The 22,257-nt window shown below is 40.7% G+C and overlaps 1 protein-coding gene across 8 annotated transcripts in view; it reads right to left on the bottom strand.

Annotated features, from left to right (window-relative positions):
• Positions 1-2,053: 2,053 nt before the first annotated feature.
• The window catches only part of CELF2 (CUGBP Elav-like family member 2), a 273,325-nt gene continuing 253,121 nt past the window's right edge, over positions 2,054-22,257 (bottom strand). For 2 of the 8 annotated variants that reach the window (XM_086609779.1, XM_086609782.1), the window contains exons 10-13: positions 17,190-17,321; positions 11,176-11,355; positions 7,648-7,791; positions 2,054-2,192 (exon numbers count right to left, since the gene is read on the bottom strand). In XM_086609779.1, the coding sequence (XP_086465905.1) occupies positions 2,065-2,192; positions 7,648-7,791; positions 11,176-11,355; positions 17,190-17,321 (584 nt within the window). In that variant the 3' untranslated portion in view covers positions 2,054-2,064. Of the gene's footprint in view, positions 2,193-7,647; positions 7,792-11,175; positions 11,374-17,189; positions 17,322-22,257 lie in introns of all 8 variants that reach the window. The other 6 variants (XM_086609778.1, XM_086609781.1, XM_086609777.1 and 3 more) reach the window with 4 other exon arrangements.

The raw sequence follows: 22,257 nt of genomic DNA, 5'->3' as shown, positions 1-22,257 counted from the left end.
GCATTTGCCCTAAAACAGGGTAAATATTTTCTTATACTAATCTACAAAAAGTGGTTCTATATATATACTTTAATGAGAAAGTGAGCCACCTAAAATGGCCTTATCAAAAAACTTTACACTGCCTGAAAAATGTAAAAACTATTACAGACCTCTAGAGACTTAAAATCAGACAGTTTTATTTCTCAAACTGTTTTGGAAGTAGTCTGTTAGAAACCAACATTCTGTGCCTCTGGACACATATTGCTATTGTCACCAGTGACCAGGCAGAATGCCAATCCCTGTATAATACTTTCAAGTCTGTTTTTTTTTTTTATTTTTTTTTTACGAAATGAAAAACAAAACAAAACAAAACAAAACGAAAAATCCAAACAAAAAAAAAAACCCAAAGGAAAAAAGAAAACCAAAATAAGGAAAGAAAGAAAAAACATTTTGCCACAGGTTGTTTTTAAATCCTATCATTAATTTATCTAATAATAAATTTCAGTCTTGCATGAATGCAGCAATGTTTTTTCACATTGACTTCCCAGAATTCATAGCTAGATGAGGTCACATGCAAATTTCAAAGGTCAAACTAGATCAAAGGTCAGTAGGAGAACCAAATATGATGTGAGGTCAGAAAGACATCAGAAACAATGACGGGACGATGAAACTTTTTTTTTTTTTTGAGACGCCACAGGGACATGCTAGGCAAACGATGGGCTAACGGGCATGGAGATGTCTAGGGAAAAAACAAGGAAGAGGAAAAAAAGTTACATAGAATCTGTGCAGCACAAACAAAATCACTTTTATGGGTGCAGGAGAAAACTAATGCAAATCTTTTATCAGTAGAGTCTATGAGCCGTTCACATAATTTGCATTAACTTACAATACTTGTCAACAAGAGCACAATGGAACCCCAAAAGAATCCATCTGAAAGGAGTCAGAGAGATTGGATTCCTCTTTGGGGAGAAAAGAGAGGAAAGAACCAGTTTCTACAAACGTAACAGAAAGGTACGGGGAGGGGGAGAAAAAAAGGTCAGACAACTGAACTTTAAACTAGGTAATGGAAACTACGAACAAAATAACCAGACAAATACAAACAAGAGGATAAAAGCGTGAACTGTAAAGGGTGTAGGGTTCAACAGTGAAAAAGCGCCCATTCTTGGCACAATTACTCTAGAGACTACTTCAAAGGATCTAGCTAGCATAGAGAGCTGCTCTTTAGGTATCCAATAAGTTAACAATAGGCAATAAATAACTTCCATTATTTCTGAGGCAGTAAAAATTTTGTATAAAAATAGAAATGCTTTTTACAAATAAAATTTACAGGCCTGTGGCTTTCTTTTTTTTTTTATTATTATTAAATTTATCTCTCAAGAAACATCAAGTATTGTCACTCATTTTATTTTTTTTTTATTTTAAACCCTGTAGCTTTAGAAACAGATCTCTAAATCTTTTTTACATTAATCCTTTCCAAAAAAACAAGAACTTAAAAAAAAGTGAAATATAAAGACGACCAGTGTAAAATCAGACTAATATATAACAACACGTTGATTTGAACTGAAAAAAAAAAATCAAATCTTCTCAAAAGACAAGTTGATGTAGTGGAAAGACTTGTTTCAATTTTTGTTGCAAAAGAAGTGCTTCAACTGGCACGAGGCCATTTTGTTTAACCTATAAACTGCTGGTGCCACCCTGGTAGAATACGATCCATCCATAGAAAACAACTTTTATTGTGTGCTAACGGCACCAGGGTTCACAGAGTTAAATTGCACATTTTTTTCAATGTGTGTGTGTGTGTGTTGCTTTGAATTTCAAGACATTTTTTTTTTTTTTCCAAAAAGGAGATAAATTATGCTGCAAAACAAAATACAGTAACACAACTCAGTAATTACTTGGCAAGGAAATGGGAGCCAAGTGTAATAAGGACAAGTGGGGAAATGGAAGTGGTAACTGTAAAAATAACTGTCTCTTGGTGAAGGTTGGCTATATGTTCTTTCTTAACCCCCCTGCAGAGGACAGGTTTGCTCATGGGACTTACCCTAAGAAAGCTAAAACAAGAGCAGTAAGCATCTGGGGTTAAGATCAGTAAGGTTTGCTGTCATTTTTGGAGCGTTTCAGCTGAACCTTCAAGCGTTTCATGCCAATCTGAAAGCCGTTCATAGCCTGGATAGCAGCTTGTGCAGAGACTGGATTGTCATAGCTAACAAAACCTACGAGACACAGAACGGAGGCGGGAGAGAAAGCGAACTATAGGTTAGAACAAATGTCAAAAGGCGTTTTGTTAGGATTTTATTATCACTATTTATTTGACACATTTACCTCACTTTCACTTAGTTCTTTGATCACACTTTGTATCCCATTTCCTCTCCCGTTTGCTTTGCTTTCCCCTTTACCTTCGCAGTGTTTCTTTACCAGCTGGGATGCGGCTGGCCAGTTTTGGTGCAATGCAGTTCCCAATATGTTGTTTATCTACCTACCTGAGAGACCGAATATATTTATTACTGGGACACTTTTCACTGTAATATCTACACACACACCTCCCAGTCTATTAGGAAGTACCATTCGGCCAGTTTGCAGATGTGAAGCTGAAACAGAACGCCTGGTTACAGAAACAAACCCCAAACTTAGATGCCTACCCACACTTGCACACCTGAATGCAAGTTCTTGTGTACCGATCCTGTGTGCTACGAAACATCTCCTTGGGCTTAGCCTAGGACAGTTGAAGTATTAATATTTTGTATTTTTACAGCTCCTTCCAGTTTGAGATCTCTAGGTACATTAAATGTTAATTAATTCATCCTCTTGCTCCCCAAAGGGGTATGCAAGCATCAAAATTAAGCAGCGTCGTAAAGACAATGGCAGGGCTTGACGAGAACTCTAGATCTTCTGCTCCTTGGTTGCGAGCACTAACTAGGGGGATAATGCTTGCTCGGGTAATTCAGAATAGCTGGCCTGGCTCAGCTTTCTTTTCCCCGAGAGACTAAAATGCTCTGTTCATAATGGACTCAAATCTCCGTGATTCTGGAAGCTCAAATTCATTTTCATATCTGGGCCTCCCACATGTAATTGCAAAGCTCGCCTAACTGCTGCTCTGCCTCAGCTCTGGCTAATTACTACTGTACTCAGCCTGTATTATGCATCTGCTTTGAAATGTTCCCTCTTCTTTCCACTTGAATTTGCCTTAACACGTATCCCTTCACTCTGTTAAAAGCATGGATCCCACACACTTTGTTTTCCATCCTAACACACAGGCTACCCAGTGCCTCTCTTCTACCAGGTTTCTTCATTTGTGCTTAGTGCCTGTGTACTTTTCTGATTCACAACCTCTTTAACCTGATTCATAACCTCTTTTTACACCATCTTAACCTGTTCTTTTACAGCTTTTGCTTACCTTGCACTGCTGCCCTCTTCCATCTTCAGTGTCAGAATGATACACTTTCCCCATTGTAAAGAAAAAACCCCTCTTATCAAGTCATCTGGTCCTCGTCTGGTTGCCCTCCTTCATAGACCTTCCCTATGGTTTCACCTTAAATCAACTTCACCAAACTATTTAACTTAAGACTCTTCTCTGACAATTCAGGCTAACTTCTGCTCCTTCCACTCAAAACCACCTCTCACTTAAATCTCTTCAGACCTTCTCCTGGCTAAAGCCAATATGCTCTATTCATGTTGTTCTGTGGTTGATTATTTGTTACCTCCTTAAGGGATAATAAATGTTCTTCCATACCTTCCTTGGTCTTAGTAACTCTTGTCACCTCCTCGCTTTCTCTGGTTGATCATTTCCTCTTAATATTACTGCCATATCCTGAGGAGCTTCATCGCTCTCTTCCTTTTGTTCCTTCCTTGTTTTCCCTATTTTCTTCTAGGAGACCTTATCTGTTTACATGACTCCAATCACTGTCTTAGCACTGCACTCCTGTGTCTACTTCCATCAGCCCACAGATCTCAGCCTTTAGCTCTAGGATTGCCTCAGGGATAGAAAAGAGATCTACCATGAGTTGGAAGGCACCTATAGCACCTTTCAGGCAGGTGCTCCACAAGTAAGATGTAGCTACTCTTACCTGCCTTGACAATTCAGCATTTTCCTCTACAGCTTTCCTGACTTTCACTTTGTTCTCTTCAGTGCATTCAGAATGGTCTTCTGCTATGAACTCATCACCTTAGTTCCTTTTCTTCTTAGCTAGTTTTAGCCACCTGCGAGTTAAGCAGCTGATCTAAACTGGTCACTTAGATGGCACCTATGAATGGTGACAGAAGAGAAGCAAGCACACCCAGAGATGGCTTTTCTACCCACCATTCATGTCACCAATTTAGACACCTCCACTGACGACAGAAGAACAATTAGCTCAGGCTATGCTCACCTTCCAGGGGGATGAGACAAATCACCTCATTCTATGTCTCCTTATTAGTTTCCTTGACTCAGCCACAAATTCAAACATACAACCTCTGCGCTGCATCAGTGGAATCCGCCTTTATCATTCAGTTGTTATTCTGATTCACAATTTGTCTCTTTACACAGAATGCTGTATCTACATTAGCCTGTTACACTTTCATCTTCTCTCTTATCGACAACCTTCATTTATAAAGCTTACAGAGGAATCTGGCATTCTTTCCCTTTATTTATCTTTTTCTGATTGCACTCGTTCATCTTTTTTTTTTTTTGTCTGAAATTTAAACCGCAGGTTACATGGGGACGAGATGATGTTTCTTATCAATTTTCAAAGACCCTGTCATGACAATTCTGATTTTTGTTTTAAATCTCTAGGTATCTCTACAACCAGGATAAATATCTTTAATCACTCGAGTAGCAATTTTGCTATGAGGCAGATGGCATCTATGCTCTGATGTCATTGGATCCCCCCTCCCTTGCCTTACTTTTACATCTCTTATTTCTGTTATTTTAAGGTTTATGACAGGTGAGAGATAAGCTTGAAGAGTGAAACCCTGTGTCTGCTGAATCAACTAGAGCTCATGAGAATTCATAGCAGAGCACTTCCAGGCGTAAACAGACTGTCCTGTCATCCTCATCATCATTTAATCTTTGTAGTATTCATTTGAGGTGGACAAGAAACCAAATAATGCCAAAGTCCATTTTCTGCAAAGAAAAGTAATTTTTCATTTTGAGAAGCAGTGTTACATCAAAGTTCATCACTGTGTAGCACTACCCTGTGACTCACTCAGAATGCACCTTCCCTTCCCAATTCTTCCAGTGGACAGTCTTGGACAATCTTTTCACCTTTCTGGTGTTTAACCTGTCCTCATCTGTAATTTGACTTCCTCCTCCAGGAGATTGGAAACTCCAGAGTAGAAAGCACCAAGCATGTGCAAAACATTACAATTATTATGATTACTATTGTCATTATTACAAGAGAAAAAAAGACCAAACCAACCAAACAAAAAAAACAAACCCAAACTGTACCAAGAGCAACGACCATTAATGATACGGGAGAGAAACAGGTTCTTCAGATGCACTATTATCCTAGTTTTTAAAGTGAGAGGACAGAGAAAAAAATAAAGCTTTTTAAAACACAAATATGGGACTGAAACAACAAATAGACGACTCTTGCTATTAAAGCTGAGGAGGTACATACAGAGTATGCCAGTATGTTAAACTAGCAGGATTAATTCTGGCTTTGCCTGTGATTAGCAGCATCACACACGTAGTCACCTACTGAATCAGAAAATCTCAACTTCCTCTGCCACTGTGGTATTTTTTGTTTTTAAAGCAGAACTCTCTCACTGGTGGCAGAATATCTGGGGAGGAAGAATGAGAAATTGAAATGTTAGTGAAAGCTGACTAACGCCAAAAAGATAGAGGAGGACGCCATCTGTTGGGTGTTGACCCCTTCATTTTCCCTCAAAGAAGATAACCTCAGTGCATCACTCTAAGTTAGGTAATTGTGTCCCATGAATCCAGACAAATGTGTAAGTAGGTAATCAAAGAGTAAAAGGAAACCCACAAAAAGCAAGTGTGGGAAGCAAGCTGATGAATTGAGCCGCCTGCCCAAACTAATCTACATTCTTTCAGCAGCCACTACAATTGCTGCGTTTCGATTAACATAGCTTGATTTGACATTTCATCAAGATTCCTGGAGACCTCAACAACGATTTTGTCACCCCAACATGCTAACTGAACTGGCTCCAGATCAATAAGGAGTCCATTTCAATTTCACTTTTCAAATTTGCTACAGCCTCAGGGACTTTTTTAACCCATTGCAGAAACATGCTGGACGATATTAGTCTAGATAAGAACAATTTTTTGTAAAGATTAAAGAGGTGAATACTTTGAAAACGGCCTGAAAGACTATGGAAAAATGCAAAAAGAATGTTGTACCCTTTCTCTAAACTAAATTAACTTTCCAAGCGTACTTAGGGCTTGTCATCAGGTGAATAACACTCAAGATTGTGGAAGGCTTGAACTCCAGTGCAGTAGGTATTTCTGAGTAACTCGATGAATTCTCCTCCTGTTTGAGTACTGTCTGTTTAGATAAATTCAAACCTTTTCAAGATGGGTTAAAAGCCCAATAGCTGTTCCCAAACGGTGCTTGTGGAGACAAGTCCTTAGACAGACATATTTCAACAAAATCTAGATTTTAAAAAAAATAATGATATGTAAGCTAAGAAACAGGTATTATGGCTAATAGGGACACTTCAAATGGGGACACTTCAAAATTAAGGGATGATGCCGTGCAAAGAACAACACTGTCAGTACAAAGAAGTTTTGGAAACTAGGGGCTTGTCTGGACTGGTTCCTCTTTTGTCATACATACTCTGGGAAAGAATTGTCACTCTTTCAGCCCCAATATTTTAGGTCAAACCTTAGAAAACTTATCTTTAAGAGATTCTATCCTCCTCCTAGACTCTTCTTATGTCTTGCACAAGACCACAGTTATCAGATCAATGCTCTAACAGATTGCCACTCGCTTACATTCTATACTCCACTCCATCAAAGCACTGAACTGAAATCTACGCTACTCAAAGGACATCAGCCCACTTAATCAACCCTGGAACTTGTTTTATACCAACATATCATCTTCTCCTCTGTTTCTGGCAGCTTAAAGTGTTCTCTGGGAAACCTGACACCGCGCTCGTGAGGCTCCCTTCATCCTTGACCTAAGGTAAGGGGAGATGCCACCTTCCATAACACATTGGAGCCCGCCTGCAACAGCTGGAGCTGCATATCTAGACATCAACTGTCTGTAAAGTGTTCTGAACTACACGTACACACCATTCAATCACTAATTGCAAAATCTCGTACTTAATTCAGAAGAAAGAAATTCCTGAAATGTAGAAGTAATGGGTTAAACATAGAGCGTTTTTAAGTGGCTCAGCTATACAATAGAGAATAATTAGGTATCCATAATAAGGCAGTTTAATAGTATACTAAATGACATTCCCCCACATAGGGTGTAATTAGTTTCATGTACTTGACACATTCATGCGAGATGTCAGACTGGAAGATTATTATTGTTTCTTCATATCCAATTTTTAGTTAGAATTAGTTTGTCTGTGCATCTTCCTGCTCATTTGAGGATTTACAGTCCATTATTTTTGAAATAAGATTCCAGTATGACATTTCTCACATTGCTGTTAATTTTCTTTCCTGGCCCCTTTTCAGTAGAGTGCATGTGGTTTTTACTATTTGATTTATTAAATGTGACATACCAAAGCACTTGCTCAGATTGGTCTGTTTGTCAATGAAGACTTTAGCAGAGATAACATTTCCAAAAGGCATGAACATCTGCAGAATGTCCTGGTCTCCAAACTCCTGGGGGAGGTGGTAAATAAAGAGGTTTGCCCCTTCTGGACCTTTAGGAAAACAAACAGAAAAAAACCCGTATGAAAGTAGCTATTACAAGAGCTGTATCTAATCTATTTTTCCATAATACTTACTGAAAGTGATGGTCAGAAAGAATTTCACTTTCCAGCTTTGAAGGAACAAAAGCAAGTGGATCATCAAAGGAACAGAGCTGAAATGCAGCTCTTTAGAGCATCCTATTTTGAAAAGTGTTTGCTTGATAACTCTACTAAAGAAGAAGTTAAACTGCAGCCTCTTTCTTCAATTTACACGAGTGTCTTCAGTATAATTAGGGTTAGGAAAACAGGTATACAATGTATTACTCTCTTAAAATACTCCAATAACTGCACAAGGAGTCCTCTGCTGCCTCAAACACCTGCATGGGCTTGTTGGTTTAATTCTAGTTGTGGGAACTTATGGAAATGCAATAAGCTGAGCTCAGATTTGAGTATTGCAGATTTAAATTCAAAGGACATGAAACTGGTGGGGATGCGAATATAAAGTGTAAGACAAAGGAAACCTCGCGACTTGGAAATCAGTAAGTCAGAGAGAGAAAGATACTCAGAATTAAATTTGTACTGACTCATTTCAAAGTGACAGTGGTGGTGTGTTTTTTGTGTTTTTTGGTTTTTTTTTGTTTTGTTTTTGTTTTTTTTTTTTTTTAATATAAATTCTCCATAGAAAGCTCTCTCTCCGGAAAGAAACTTTGTAAAATAATTTTTTGAAAAAAATTCAAAATAAAGTAGTTGGATTGAAATGAAAATGGCTTTAGACAAAGTTAAGTTTGCAAACAAAGGTGAAACTCAAAGGCGCTTTGAATAGTCTTCTTATAGCCAAAATTTGACCTACACATTTGACTTACACATTATTAGTGCTGCTGGTTTAAACACCTGTCCTAGTGCTAGTAGGTTACTCTTGGCCCAGCTCAATTTCTCCTTTACAATAACATACTGGAAACGAGCAATGGACACCTGGAAGCATATGATCTATGATGGAGTCAGACACGTGGCCTTCCCATGCAGACACTGGGAGCATAAGTGGTACACGAAGGGAACAAACATTTCTGGTAAAGACACATCTAGAGCAACCTGTTTAAGTATTTCCTTGCTTAATGGAACCTAAGGGTGCCTCAGATGTGATGTCCTTGGTTTTCTGGAGAGGAAGAGGAAAGCATGCATCAGATTTATGGAGTATCTTTGGCAACAGTCACTATGCTTCACCTCTCCCATAGCAGAGGAACTAGGCTGGCTGTTCTCTTTCAGCCTGAAGGAAAAGGCTGAAATGCTTGCCCAAGATCAGGGGGATTGGAATAAAAATGTTTTTAAAAATACAAAAATACAGTTCTGGAGCCCCCAACGTAAGAAGGACATGGACCAGTTGGAGAGGGTCCAGAGGAGGGCCACGAAGATGATAAGAGGGCTGGAGCACCTTTCCTATGAGGACAGGCTGAAAGAGTTGGGGCTGTTCAGCCTGGAGAAGAGGAGGCTCCGGGGTGACCTTATAGCGGTCTTCCAGTACCTCAAGGGGGCCTACAGGAAAGATGGGGAGAGGCTATTCAGGAGGGCCAGTTGTGATAGGACAAGGGGTAATGGTTTTAAAATAGAGGGAGGTAGATTCAGATTGGATATTAGGAAAAAATTTTTTACCATGAGAGTTGTAGAACACTGGAACAGGTTGCCCAGAGAGGTGGTGGATGCTCCATCCCTGGAGACGTTCAAGGCCAGGTTGGACGAGGCCCTGAGCAACCTGATCTAGTTGGAGATATCCCTGTTTCTTGCAGGGGGGTTGGACTAGATGACCTTTGAAGGTCCCTTCCAGCCCTAACCATTCTATGATTCTATGATTCTAAATGTTTTTTGTGCTAAAAAAAAAGGAAAAGAGGGAAAAAAATTGCCACCTGGAACTTACTTCCTCCTACCACAACTAAACTATCCTTCCCAGAAAATAATATTTCTTAAAATAGTAAAAAACCCTTTTTATACGATAGTTTAGAGCATATGCATGAAGCAGTTCACTGCGCTTCAGCATTTTATATTTATATAGCATTTTTCTCTGGTACTTGTTTATCCTCAACTGCTCCAGACTCTTCACCATTCCATCAGAAATCATGTTAAGAGACAAAAGATAGTTTGACAGTGTTCAATGATGGCATTTACTCACTTTGACTTGCATTTACTCACTTTGACTTAGCCCCTTACTAACAGAAACAAGACATACAACAAAAAAGACTGTATTTTAAAAGGGATACTGCCAACTCATAATAATAGAAAGCAAGTCTACACTGGACATGAACATTCATAAACAGAAACAAATTAAAATAGTCATGAAAAAATCAAACTGTCCTCCGATATGTATCTTACAATGTCAACAAATAAACAATTTCTTTCTGGTGTCAAATAGTCTATTATCGCTTACCAAAGTGGGTGAGATAGAAGATAAATGCAGACAACATGAAAAAATGCGGGAAAATAAGCTGATTAAGAAAAAAATCCTTTCATTTTAAATAATCCAAGTTGTTAGCAGTAAATGAAGTAACAAAGAAAATATAATGTTTTAACTCCAGTGTCCCTATACAACAGCCAGCTGGGGGAATGTCAAATTTGTCTTCCTAGGAAACACTTCCCATAACAGTACAAGATACTATTTTAAAAGAGGATAAAAAAAAACTTCTCTTGAGGATATACTGGGTTTATTTCCAAAGCTTAGCCCTGGCAAGAACAGTAGCGACAACACAGATACAATCATAGAAAGCATGCAATGTTTTCCTGTCCTTCTAGAATCAGCTGGAAATTAAGATGAGAGAAAGCAATGAGAAGAGAAACAAACCCCCAAAATGCCTGGGAAGTGTGCCGGGGAACGGAAGAGGGGAAAAGGGTAACCTCATTTTCCTAAACATCTTGTAATTAGTATTCATTTATTCTTAGCAGTAACTTCCTGAGGTTTATTTGCTGCTGGCGCAGGGAGAGGGGGCAATCATTCACTTAGTCGCTTCCCCGCAAGACCCACAATTAAGTAAAGAACCACTCAAAGCGAAAACGGATCTCGTCATTAACTCAAAACCTTAAACCTAATCAGATTAACTCCATTGTCACGGAAAATGGAAACCAGAAGAGAGAACGGCATCCACAGAGGGAAGATTTTTGTTACTGGTGCCTTTTTCCGCAGTAGTTGGTAAATGCTTTTATATGAGAAAGGATGGTCAGTAAAGTATAACTTGAAGGACAGATGCTTAAAAAATGAATTACATTAGAGGTTAAAGAAAATAATGACGCTAAACAGGAGAAAACTGAAAAAAAAAGAAAAAAATCAAAGATTAGGCTACTGGAGGTCCTTCGTTACGAACCCACGACACCGTTCTCGGCGCGGGGCTTGTTCCGTCGGCAGCGGGCGCTTACCTTCCTTCTGGCTGCCCGCAGCGCTCTGCTGCTGCAACAAGCTCTGACTGTACAAGGTGGGCAGCGCGGCAGCCGCGTACTGCTGGATTCCTGAGTAGGCTTGGGTGAGCGCGTCCATCGTGCCGGCCGTACCGTTCGTCAAGCCTGTTGCGCCGAGTCCTCCGTTCAGGGCCGCCATACCTGAGAGCATTTGAGCAACTTTACAAAAAACCCAACAATAGAGAAAAGAAATTGCACTTGTTCATTAGTGCTTTCCGAAAGTCGTTGGTATTATATGACACTGACAACGACGGCGGTGCATGCAGCTCGGCACTTCACCAAAGGGGACTGAGAACAAAGAAACACGACTTTGGCGCCAGGGTCACTTCAGCACAAGGGTTGCACAGTCAAACGGACTCGCATGCAGCCTGCTACTGGCAAGTACTACAGCTCGGTGCTCCTGGAAACCTCTCTGCCCACCCTCCTTGACATCCGTGCTTCTGCTGAGGGTATCTGAAGCTTGTAGAGTGGGGCCTGTTTTGACCTGCATCCGTGCAAGCTGACCACCGGGAAAAAGCAGTCTGTAAGGAAACCAACTCTTTCTCACCAGGGTCTTTATCAACAAGACGTGATCACACCATATCAGGAGTGTTTTGCTTATGCAGAGTTAGCAGGGAACCCTAACTAACAGTGTTTTGAAATGATCCTACATACAATTATGGGCTTCATCCCTTAGGTTTGCGGTAGGAAGATGGACCGTAATGCTCTGCGCTTCCACCTTCCTCTTCCAGTTACTCCCGTTACTCCAGAAGAGATGAACAGCAGCACATCTGGAGCAATTAAAAGTGCTTCATCCAGACCAGGCATCTTTCACGAAGAAACAAAAGCATTTGGTTCTAGCAATGCCTTTCTTCTCACTGGAAGCAGAGCCGCATAATTTTTTTTCTTTAAAGTGATTCTATACCCTGATAAATATCAGATTAATTTGACTGGGATAACTGCCAGAGAGGAAATTTCAGACTGGATTGCTAGCTGTGTGGAAAATGGCATCCCTCATCTGGGCAAACAGTGCGGTCTGCAATAGAAGTTCTACTACTCTGACCAGATGGTGGACTACAGCCTCTCTCTGTTGCTTCTATTCATCATCATGGCTCCTAAATGAGCCACGTTGAAATTAACAGTGTTAACATTTCTTTTTTTTTCAGAAATCCCAGAATAAGTGATTTTCTCTGTTAGGGCTACAGTCCCTTTGGCAGTCGAAGGGGTGGCAGAGTTCAGAGCCCTGCTCATCGCCCACACCTCTGACTTGTGTCAACTGGAGGAGTAAGCACTCATCAGGACTGAGAGTTAAGCCACGTTTTCTGCATAACTAATTATCCCATGCTCCCCAGTTTTTAGGTGAACAGCTCACAAACAACTTAAAATGGCTTCATCAGGCCCCTCAAGCTACAGTAGATCAGTCACCAGAAAAATGGGGCATCCAGAACCACCAGCGACCATTTCTTAGGCATCAACCTTGTAGTGTTTCAGTTGACAAAACGGTGGATGAAGAGGTGAGTAGTGGACCTATACTGAGATCCAAAAGCTAGGAGCATTGAAGAGACATAAAGGGCTTAACTTCAGAGCAATAATAAGGGGTTATATGTAAATTGGAGAAAAGTGAGGAAATTAAGCAGAGGACACTTTACAGCGAATTAACAACGAAATCTATTAGACTGGGAACCAATCTTCAAGGAAAGTGGCATAAGCCTTATCACATGAGTAATTTAGAGATAGAAAGAATACTGCAGGGAATTATCCTGCATTGACAGAGGAGGATAAAGATGCTGACCTACTAGTTTTCTTCCATCTCTTATGTAGATTCGAAAAGTGTATTCCTATGGGTCTCTGATAATCAGGACAATTGCTCAAGTGGCACCTTTCTGGCTCCACCAGAGTCTGTGCCAATTAAGAGAATTGTACTGCATAAATTATACCTTTTGATATTACTATAATTTGTGTGACTAAACACTTGAGAGAGATGTGATATTCTTAGCCTTTCCTTAATAAAATGTCTCGCACTTTGAAGATTTCTCTTTCCCCTCTACCCCACTTCAGCGCATCGCTGCATCCTGATAGGAGGCACTGGCTGCCACTATTGTGAACAAAAACCTCTGTCAGAGCACAAGAGAGCCAGATATTTGTTATGCAATGGTTCCAGGTATAAAACAAAAACTTGCAAACCGAGATAGCTTGTGAAGCATCTTATATCTGAAAGACAGGACGTTTGGAAAATGCAGATTCAACATAACAACAACGACAACAACAACAACAACGACAACAACAATAATAATAATAATTTGATCCTGAGCCTGCCCTTAACCTGCTCTGATGTTTTTGTACTCAGGTTTGTGTCATTGCTTGCAGGTGCGTACACACAGCACTGGTTAAAGTAAAGGCTACTGATAAAACAGCTTGTATCTCTCCTTTTATTATAGTGTTGAAATAACTTGATAGCAGAGGAAGCATTAGGATAACGTGTTATCTTTTGTGAGTCATCAGCCTATTAGATAAACATGCTTTGTGCTGCAGTGGGCAGCATCCTCTTTCACCTAGAATCAATAGCCCCTTCCCACAAAATGATTTCAGATTAGCAAACAGCCAGACAGCCCCGGCTCACCGCATCGCTCCCGGGAAGGGCACGGCTACCGCTACTGCAGCGCACGTGTCTGAACACGCTCCCTCCCGAGCAAAAGAGATCTACAGAAAGCTCTCGACATTTTTTCTATTCTCCTTTTTACATTTTTATGAAATCTGCAAGGTCCAGCTGCGCTCACACATCTCTGCCATCTCTTTATTATCTCTACCAATGCACCTCAGTCTGATACTGAACTCTGGTTCCTTCCTTACTTCTGTGAAATAACCTTTCGGAGTCTCTCATCTACGGCCTTCTACTTTTTTGAGTTACTCTACATAATACAGAAGTGACAATGCTTGGCAAGTCCAAAGGTCTCTTAAAGTGCTTTCCAAGCACCTTCAGATCTGACAGGAATGGTTTTATCTCCATTTTACAGAGGAAAATATGGGGGCTGAAAGGCTAAGTGACTGCCCTAGGTTCACACACAAATACTGTGTCATAGCTGTCCGGTATCCTGAATCCATGGTCTTATTTTTAAACTGCAAATAATCTCTTCCTCTCTTTTCATTTATTTTTCCTCATTTCATAATTCTTTTTGTTAGTTACGTTATTTAAATTTACATGCCCAAAGGAGACAATCTAATGTTTTGTCATTTAAGGAAGGAAAGACTGAGTGAATCCCCACATGTACGTACAACTGTTGCCAAACCCTTGGAGACAGTTAAACTTACCATACTCTACTTTCTTTAATTTCTAAGGCCTCCAGACATCTTTCTACAATGCTTCTCTCTACAATGAGAGCATTATCAGTCTCCACAGCCCAGCTTCTTATTCATGGACCCAGCCAGAATCCAGAAAACAAATAAAAGTCTCCTGGTGAGCTCAGCTTGGAAGATAGTCTCCTTGCAATTCTCACATACAGAGCAGGACATGGCTTCAACAGAAGAGTATCTCCTTCAACACATCTGTGTAAATCAGTGCCCAATCAGTACCACTTTCTGATTCATTTTTGGGTTAAGCTTGGCTTGACCTGTGCTTTGGATCACTCTTGTTAATTCCCCAATTAGCAGCATGTCACTCAATTCCAGCTTCTCTGCACAATTACTTCAGGAACCTCCACGACTAAATGATGTCTGAATGTTTTACTGGAGTGCTTAAGACCACAGCATAATGTGAAACATCAGAGTAACTGAATGTGAGGTTTCCCAAAGACAAACTCCTAGGCAGGTTTGAATGTGAACAACTGGATCAGACATGGTCACTAGGAAAAGCATAGGCTCACTTCTTCACTCTGAGGGTGGTGAGGCACAGGTTGCCCAGAGAACCTGTGGATGCCCCATACCTGGAAGTGTTCAAGGCCAGGTTGCATGTGGCTTTGGGCAACCTGGTGTAGTGGCAGGTGTCCCTACTCATGGCAGGGGGGTTGGAACTAGATGGTCTTTGAGGTCCCTTCCAACCCAAACCATTCTATGATTCCATGATCATTAAAATAGACAGGGGAGCTTGTTATAATTTGAACAATGCTTTGCTTCCATCAGCATTACAAGTACCAGAAATTGATAATCAGTGCCACCTTTTTGACAAAAACATTGTGTTGTAGAGAAGCAGTTTCCTCTCTGTAGATCTCTCATAGATGTATATACATAGACAGACATATCCACATACATTTTGTAAGTGCTGTACACATACAGATATTCTACGCACGTACACTCCCTATGTCCATAAAAACATGCATGAAGAAGATTTGAGATTGAAGCCACTGTTGGTACAAGTCCACGGACGTAATGGTGGCTTAAAATAAGCTGAAATTTGGTACTAGGTTGTGAATATGTCATCAATACTTCAAATGATGTATGCAGGTAAGTTTGCACACACATCACATCAAAACGCTTGCTGAGAAAACGTAAACTCTTTGCTTGTAGCCTAGCAGGAACTGCTAAAAGGAGTGCAACACAAGAGTTCCCACGCAAAGTCAAGAGCTCATAAGCGATTCATTCTTCCTCAGTCTTGATGAAGGGGACATTATCTTGGAGTGCTCCAGTGTGCCTGGGTTCTTAGTACTTGTGGGAGGGAAGGAGTGGGATGGCATACTCCATTCTTGATGTGATTTTTTATAATCCAAGTAAAGCACAATGATGTTTGTCGGGAAAGGACATTTCACGGTTTCTCACTTATGACAAGGTAGGTCTCTTACTAAGAGAGCTCACAAGAGAAGACAAGTTAGCTTTTCATGTGTGCGTGCGATTTTCAGTGGCTTGCTTTAATATTAATGTAATAATAAGAAAAGAAACTAACATTGGCAATTTTGGGATCTAATACTTACTTTTCTTTAGTTGTTCTTAAGTCATATTTACTATGAGGTTGTTTGTGTGAAATACGCATGTCCTTGCCAGAAGCAAGACCTGTTTTATACAAGACCCCATGCAACCACTCAACATTGCTACATGGACATCCATCAGCCCCTTTCCTTCCCAACTCCCAACAATGACAACCAGAGATCACAGAACAAGAGGATTGGGTGAGCAGCCAAGTAACAGTGACAAAAAGGACATCATGCAGAGCATCAGAGTGAGCAAGAGATACTGAGGAGGACATCCATTCCTGGGGGTACATTATGATGGGTCATGGACTGGCAATGACCAAATAGCTTCCTTGCATTGCAAAAGGAAATGCAAGGAGCAACAGCAGCTAAAAAAAAGGGAGGGGGAAAATGCAATTGGACAAATCTCTTCTATTGCAGGCAATGGTGAAGTCATCATAGCAGAAACAATAAAAAAAATCCTTCTTCTTCAGGAAAATCTTGACCGAGGCTAAGAACAAGGAAGAATGTTCTGACAACTACTGGCATCTACGTAGCTGGAGATGCCAGGGTTTGTTTAAGATGTCACAAGATATATGTGCATGCTCTGGTATTACAGGTGACTGACTGCATCATTCTCTTATACTTGCCAATTAAAAGACAAAGACGCCTTCATTTTTAACATATGTTGCTCTCAAGTCAATGTGATAATCCTTACAGACATTTTAAAAGAACTGCTTCCGTGGCAAAAACCTTTCTTATCACTACGTTCTGAGTGAGGTTTTGTACATTGGGGTGATATACCAGTGACAGACTCCCTAAATGAAAAGGGAGCCTCTCCTATAACCCAGATAACCCAAATGACACTTCTTTTAACTTCCATATGCTCTGCAAGAAAAGGAGTCTTTGTGCAGGGACCCAAGGGACTTTACTTTGCAGAGCAAACTAAGCGAAGCTAAAAGACTCCAGAACTGTATAGGTACCACGAATGGAACTAGATCAACTTGACCCCCTTATTTTGTATAGAGATTAAAAATAATCATATCATTGCTTTACAGTTGATAGCTTTTGTGGCATGATTATTGGGGAAGGCTGTCCACCACAGCAATAAATACTCACTGTTTACGGTACCTGCTAGTGCATTTATATTATTCAATCCAACAGTGGCTCCAGCCAATCCTTGGAGAGTACCCAGAGAAGTCAAAGAATTCATGGCCGCACCAGCTGTGGAATTAGCAGTTGATGCAGCCACTGAAAGGAAAAAAAAAGCAAGGCAAAATTAAGGCCATATTTTGCTTATTTTAGTTCATCACAAAACAGCTTACAGTAATGCTGAGTGCAACAAATGGACTACTTGCAAGAAAAAGAAAAAAATTAAATCAGAGCAATAGACAAACCTTGTTCAAGTTGTTACTAGTATGTTTGTTCATGGAATGTGTTGATAAGCCTTGAACTGCAAAGACTAGATCACAAAATTTAGCACTGTGCTATTATTTGCAAAGATAATACTGGAACAGTAAGTATGGGATCAGTCACTTTCTCAAAAGTTTGTCAATCAATCTAGCATCCTGGGCTGATCAGCTATCCAGGCCACCGAGATTTTGCCACATTTTAAAGTCTACCATCGAAAAAAAAAAAATTACTCATTGTAATTTTGTCATACTACAGCTTTCCGTTCTAGGCCCTGGGTGTTCTAAGAGAAATTTTAATTATTCTAAGTGTGACACTACACCATTATGGCTCTGCTCTAGGACACTGTATGAACATCATTTAAAACCTTGAAGTTTTCAAAAAGAACGGCCAGTCAAATACAAAATGTAACTACTATCCATTCTATTGCAGGCTTTTAGCTTGACCTATGTACATAACTGGTCACGTATATGCACCCCATAAATGATACTGTTAGCATCTCCAAAAGCTCTGCCAGCGGGGAAGCTGAGGCTCAGGTAAAGAAAAAGTCCTTGCTGCTACAAGGCCGAGGGAATGAAAAAGGTGGATGTGACGAATCCATCTAAACTACACGTTAGGAACACACAGTCACTCTCTTGCCATAGGAAAGTAATAAAGCACCTTAGAAAGAGCTATCACTTAGGATAGTTTGGATGAACTAGAAACGCGTGTCTCTCTCATAGAAGGGCCTTGAATAAGCAGCTTAAATCTACATTTGACTTACAGTCACATCAGTTTGTAGTGGGCTGACCTGGGCTGGATGCCAGGTGCTCACCAAAGCCTCTTTAGCACTCCCCTCCTCAGCTGGACTGGGAAGAGAAAGTACAACGAAAAGGCTCGTGGGTCGAGATAAGAAGAGGGAGAGATCAGTCACCCATTACCATCATGGGCAAAACAGACTTGACTTGGGGAAATGAGTTTAATTTATCACCCATCAAACGAGAGTAGGGTAATGAGAAAGAAAATAAAATCTTACAAACAACTTCCCCCATCCTTCCCTTCTTCCTGGGCTTAACTTTACTCCCAATTCCTCTACTTTCTCCCCTACAGCAGCGCAGGGGGATGGGTTGTGGTCAGTGCACCACACATTGTTTCTGCCACTCCTTCCTCCTCAGGAGGAGGACTCCTCACACTCTTCTCCTGCTCCAGTGTGGGGTCCCTTCCCACTGGAGACAGTCCTCCTTGAACTTCTTCAACCTGAGTCCTTCTCATCGGCTGCAGTTCTTCATAAATTGCTCCAGTGTGGGTCCCTTCCACAGGTTACAAGTCCTGCCAGAAAACCTGCTCCAGCATGGGCTCCTCTCTCCACGGGGCCACAGCCTCCTTCAGGCATCTACCTGCTCCAGTGTGGGGTCCTCCACAGGCTGCAGGTGGATTTCTGCTCCACTGTGAACCTCCATGTGGTGCAGGAAGGCAGCTTGCCTCACTACGATCTTCACCATGGGCTGCCAGGGAATCTCTGCTTTGGCACCTGGAGCACCTCCTCCCCCTTCCTCTTCACTAAGCTTGATGTCTGCAGAGTTGTTTCACTCACATATTCTCACTCGTCTCTTCGGCTGCAGTTGCCATTACGCAGGGTTTTTTTCCCCTTTCTCAAATATGTTATCCCAGAGGCGCTACCACCATCACTGATTGGCTTGGCCTTGGTCAGTGGTGGATCTGTCCTTGTGCCAGTTGGCATTGGCTCTGTTGGACATAGGGGAAGCTTCTAGCAACTTCACAGAGAACCACCCCTGTAGCCCCCCTGCTACCAAAACCTTGCCACGCAAACCCAATACTCAGATGAATCACACTCATAAAAGCTGCGGAAGCAATTAGGTTTTTAGCTTGTCTCCTGAGCCCTACTTTAGTGCATCAATCATAAAGACTTTCTTCCTTTAAAAAGTTGCATTATCTTCTGAAGAGTGAACATTTAAAGTCAGAGTTTTGTTGATGATTTACCAGAGCCACATCATGTCTACACCATGCTTTTTTGCTCCTATTCATTACTAGTCATGAAATGGTTAAGACCACATTTATCTTGGTGCTCTTTTGAGCTGTCAAGCACATCAGATTACTCAGTGAACCCTCAAGAAAGTGAAGTCTCTACAATTGGCAGGATCCAATAAGGAAAGTAGGAGGCAACATTTTCACTCTGTAGGTAAATCTTGAAGCTCTGATCTACAAATAACCCATGTTTACAACCTTAAGACCCACCAAAGACAAGCCTTCGCACTCATGAGGCCTCAAAGTACAAAAGAATCACCTGGTATGGGTGAGGAGAGATTTCCAGACTCCACGAAGCATTGCTTGTCCCTACTTCCCTAGCATCAGCAATGCTAACTTGAATAATTTTACACATTGCAGATAGAAGCAGCTTTGATTATTCAATCTCTCTCCACAAAGCAATAAGAAGCCAATAATGTCTTTGATTAAAAAAAGAGTAATCAAAAAACCCAAGTAAAAAACCACTTTTGTCAGATAATGTGGGCACCAACAGAGAAGAGAAGAAAAAAATCAAAGTGAATGAATGTCAGTGAATTCCCTATGACCAACACTGCTCCGTGTTTCTGCTCGTGTTCATTAGCAGATCATTTAAATGAACTATACAAAGCTCAAATCTGAAGGATCTGATTGGTTTTGACTGGGCTGAATTCCATCAATTTTTGTTTCAGAGGATTATTACCCTTTTCTCTTGAGGAAACACATATATTTAAGAAATGAGAGAAATGAGGGCTAGGAAACTGCCTGAAAATTACATTAAAGCTCTTGGGGGCAAATAACTCCTGCGAATGAGAGCCATACGCTTACGGATTATCAACACATCTGTTGGAGAACACAGAAAACCTGATTAAATCCTTCCCTCTTGTGAAGCCCACAAAGTGTGTTGTGGTGGCTCTTATCACAGTCTCACTGCTCAAACACATGCTCCAGGGATGGTCAATATGAGGCCAACGACTCTCTTCTTTTATTCATATCAAGTTTCTCTGTTCCACGGACAAACACAGAGCAGGTGCCTCAGTGATTCTCCTATTTGAAGCTGCAATGCAGATCATCTACTTTCCTTAAATAATGACTTGGCATACTGGTGATGTAAAATACTAGGTGGAGCACCGAAGCACTTCAGAAATCAGCGTTTTGTTCTTGTGGCTACTTCTTCTGCTTAGCAGTGACCTGTCTCGCAGATTCACTGGGACAATTCTTTTTCCTCTTTGGCTCACTATTTCCTTGAGGAGAAAGTAACCGAAGAAATTGTGTGGTTTCCATCATCTTATTGAACACGGGGTTGAACAGAAATGAAGGGAGCTCCTTTTGTTAGAGCACTTGCAAAGGACAGATCCAGCACCTTGCTGGGTGAGGTTTACTGAAAGACTCCACACTAGTTATCTCCTTCTGTTTGACTGAGACCTGCACATATGAAATGAAGACGAAGACAGTGATGAGAGAAAATACTACCATAAAGGTGCCATAAATGGCCCAAGATACTGAGAGAGGCAAAAAATTCTCACAAAATGCTGGATAAAATCAATAGATGAAACAATGGTATTCTTTGTCCCCAAAACAACTTAAAGGGATTTGAAACAAAAGTTAGAAGGTCCTACAAGACACGTGGGGAGGTTTAGGTCAGTTGAAAGTTTTTACCTCATGTGCTCCCAGAATACACTGAAATCCATCTAAGGACAAGGACTATACTTTTCCTATCTTTTGCCATTTTCTAGTTTCTTTCAACTAAAAAATTGTAACATATATTGAACCAAAGGGAAAAAAGAAAAACCACATGCCTTGTGGTAATGGTAGATGACTGCACTACTTTGGAGGAACCTGTATAACTCTCGTGTCAGCAAAGCACTTGGGCTCCACAACTGCTCAGAATAATGGCAAAGGAAGTATAATTCACTGTCAGAATAGTGTGTTATTCTATATTCATGGCTTTTAGTTGTCCAGATGACAAAAATAGATTGGATATCTACCAAATTTATAAATTAGTTTTTACCAGGTTCCTCTGCCACCAGATAAATTAAAAGAAAATATTTCACAACTCCCTCCATCCTCCACACCAGAACATTGCTGTGCTGAATTGAATCACTCCGTAGTGCTGCTTAATAAACAGCAGGCATCTGTCTCCAGGTACTTAGGCAGCGTGATGTACGGAGCTGTAGTGCCACCAGGAATTGCCCTCTTTGTGCTATCGGTGCACCAGCATTTGCTGCACCAGTGAGGAAAATCAAAACACACACAAAAAAGTGCAAATGACTTGGGCTTCTGGTGTCACTCTGTACAGCACACCCTTCATCCACAACATTTGGTGTATTATTTTTCTCTTTGTACTGGGAATTTTATCCTTGCTCCTTAAAACCTATATATACCAGGGACTCAATAAGTTTTTGGGGCAGTATCAAGTGAGTTAGCTAATACTGAAGCTAAGGGGAGAGATTCAGCAGACTGGAGCTCCAGCCTGATGAATGCTGGCTGAAGAATAGAGCTGCTTTTTACCAACTGCACCGATCATTCCCTCACAGTGTTAAGCCCTGGATAAACATCAGAACATGATAGATAAGATTTTGTCTACTCAAAGGAACTTCTTCCTCTCTAACATCAGTCATTGGAACAAGCCAACAGCTTTCTCAACGAGGCTGTTGCTCAATCAGAGACTATTGGCAGGAGTTATGGGGTTGAATCCTTTGGCTATCGTTGCAAAAGTTCAGACAAGATGTTCATCATATTCCCCACTGACCTTAAAAATCTATTAATACATGAA

This window comes from Tauraco erythrolophus, chromosome 4 (genome assembly GCF_009769465.1).
Source record: "Tauraco erythrolophus isolate bTauEry1 chromosome 4, bTauEry1.pri, whole genome shotgun sequence".
NCBI classification, from domain to species: domain Eukaryota; kingdom Metazoa; phylum Chordata; class Aves; order Musophagiformes; family Musophagidae; genus Tauraco; species Tauraco erythrolophus.
This window is presented reverse-complemented; position numbering and strand designations above follow the sequence as displayed.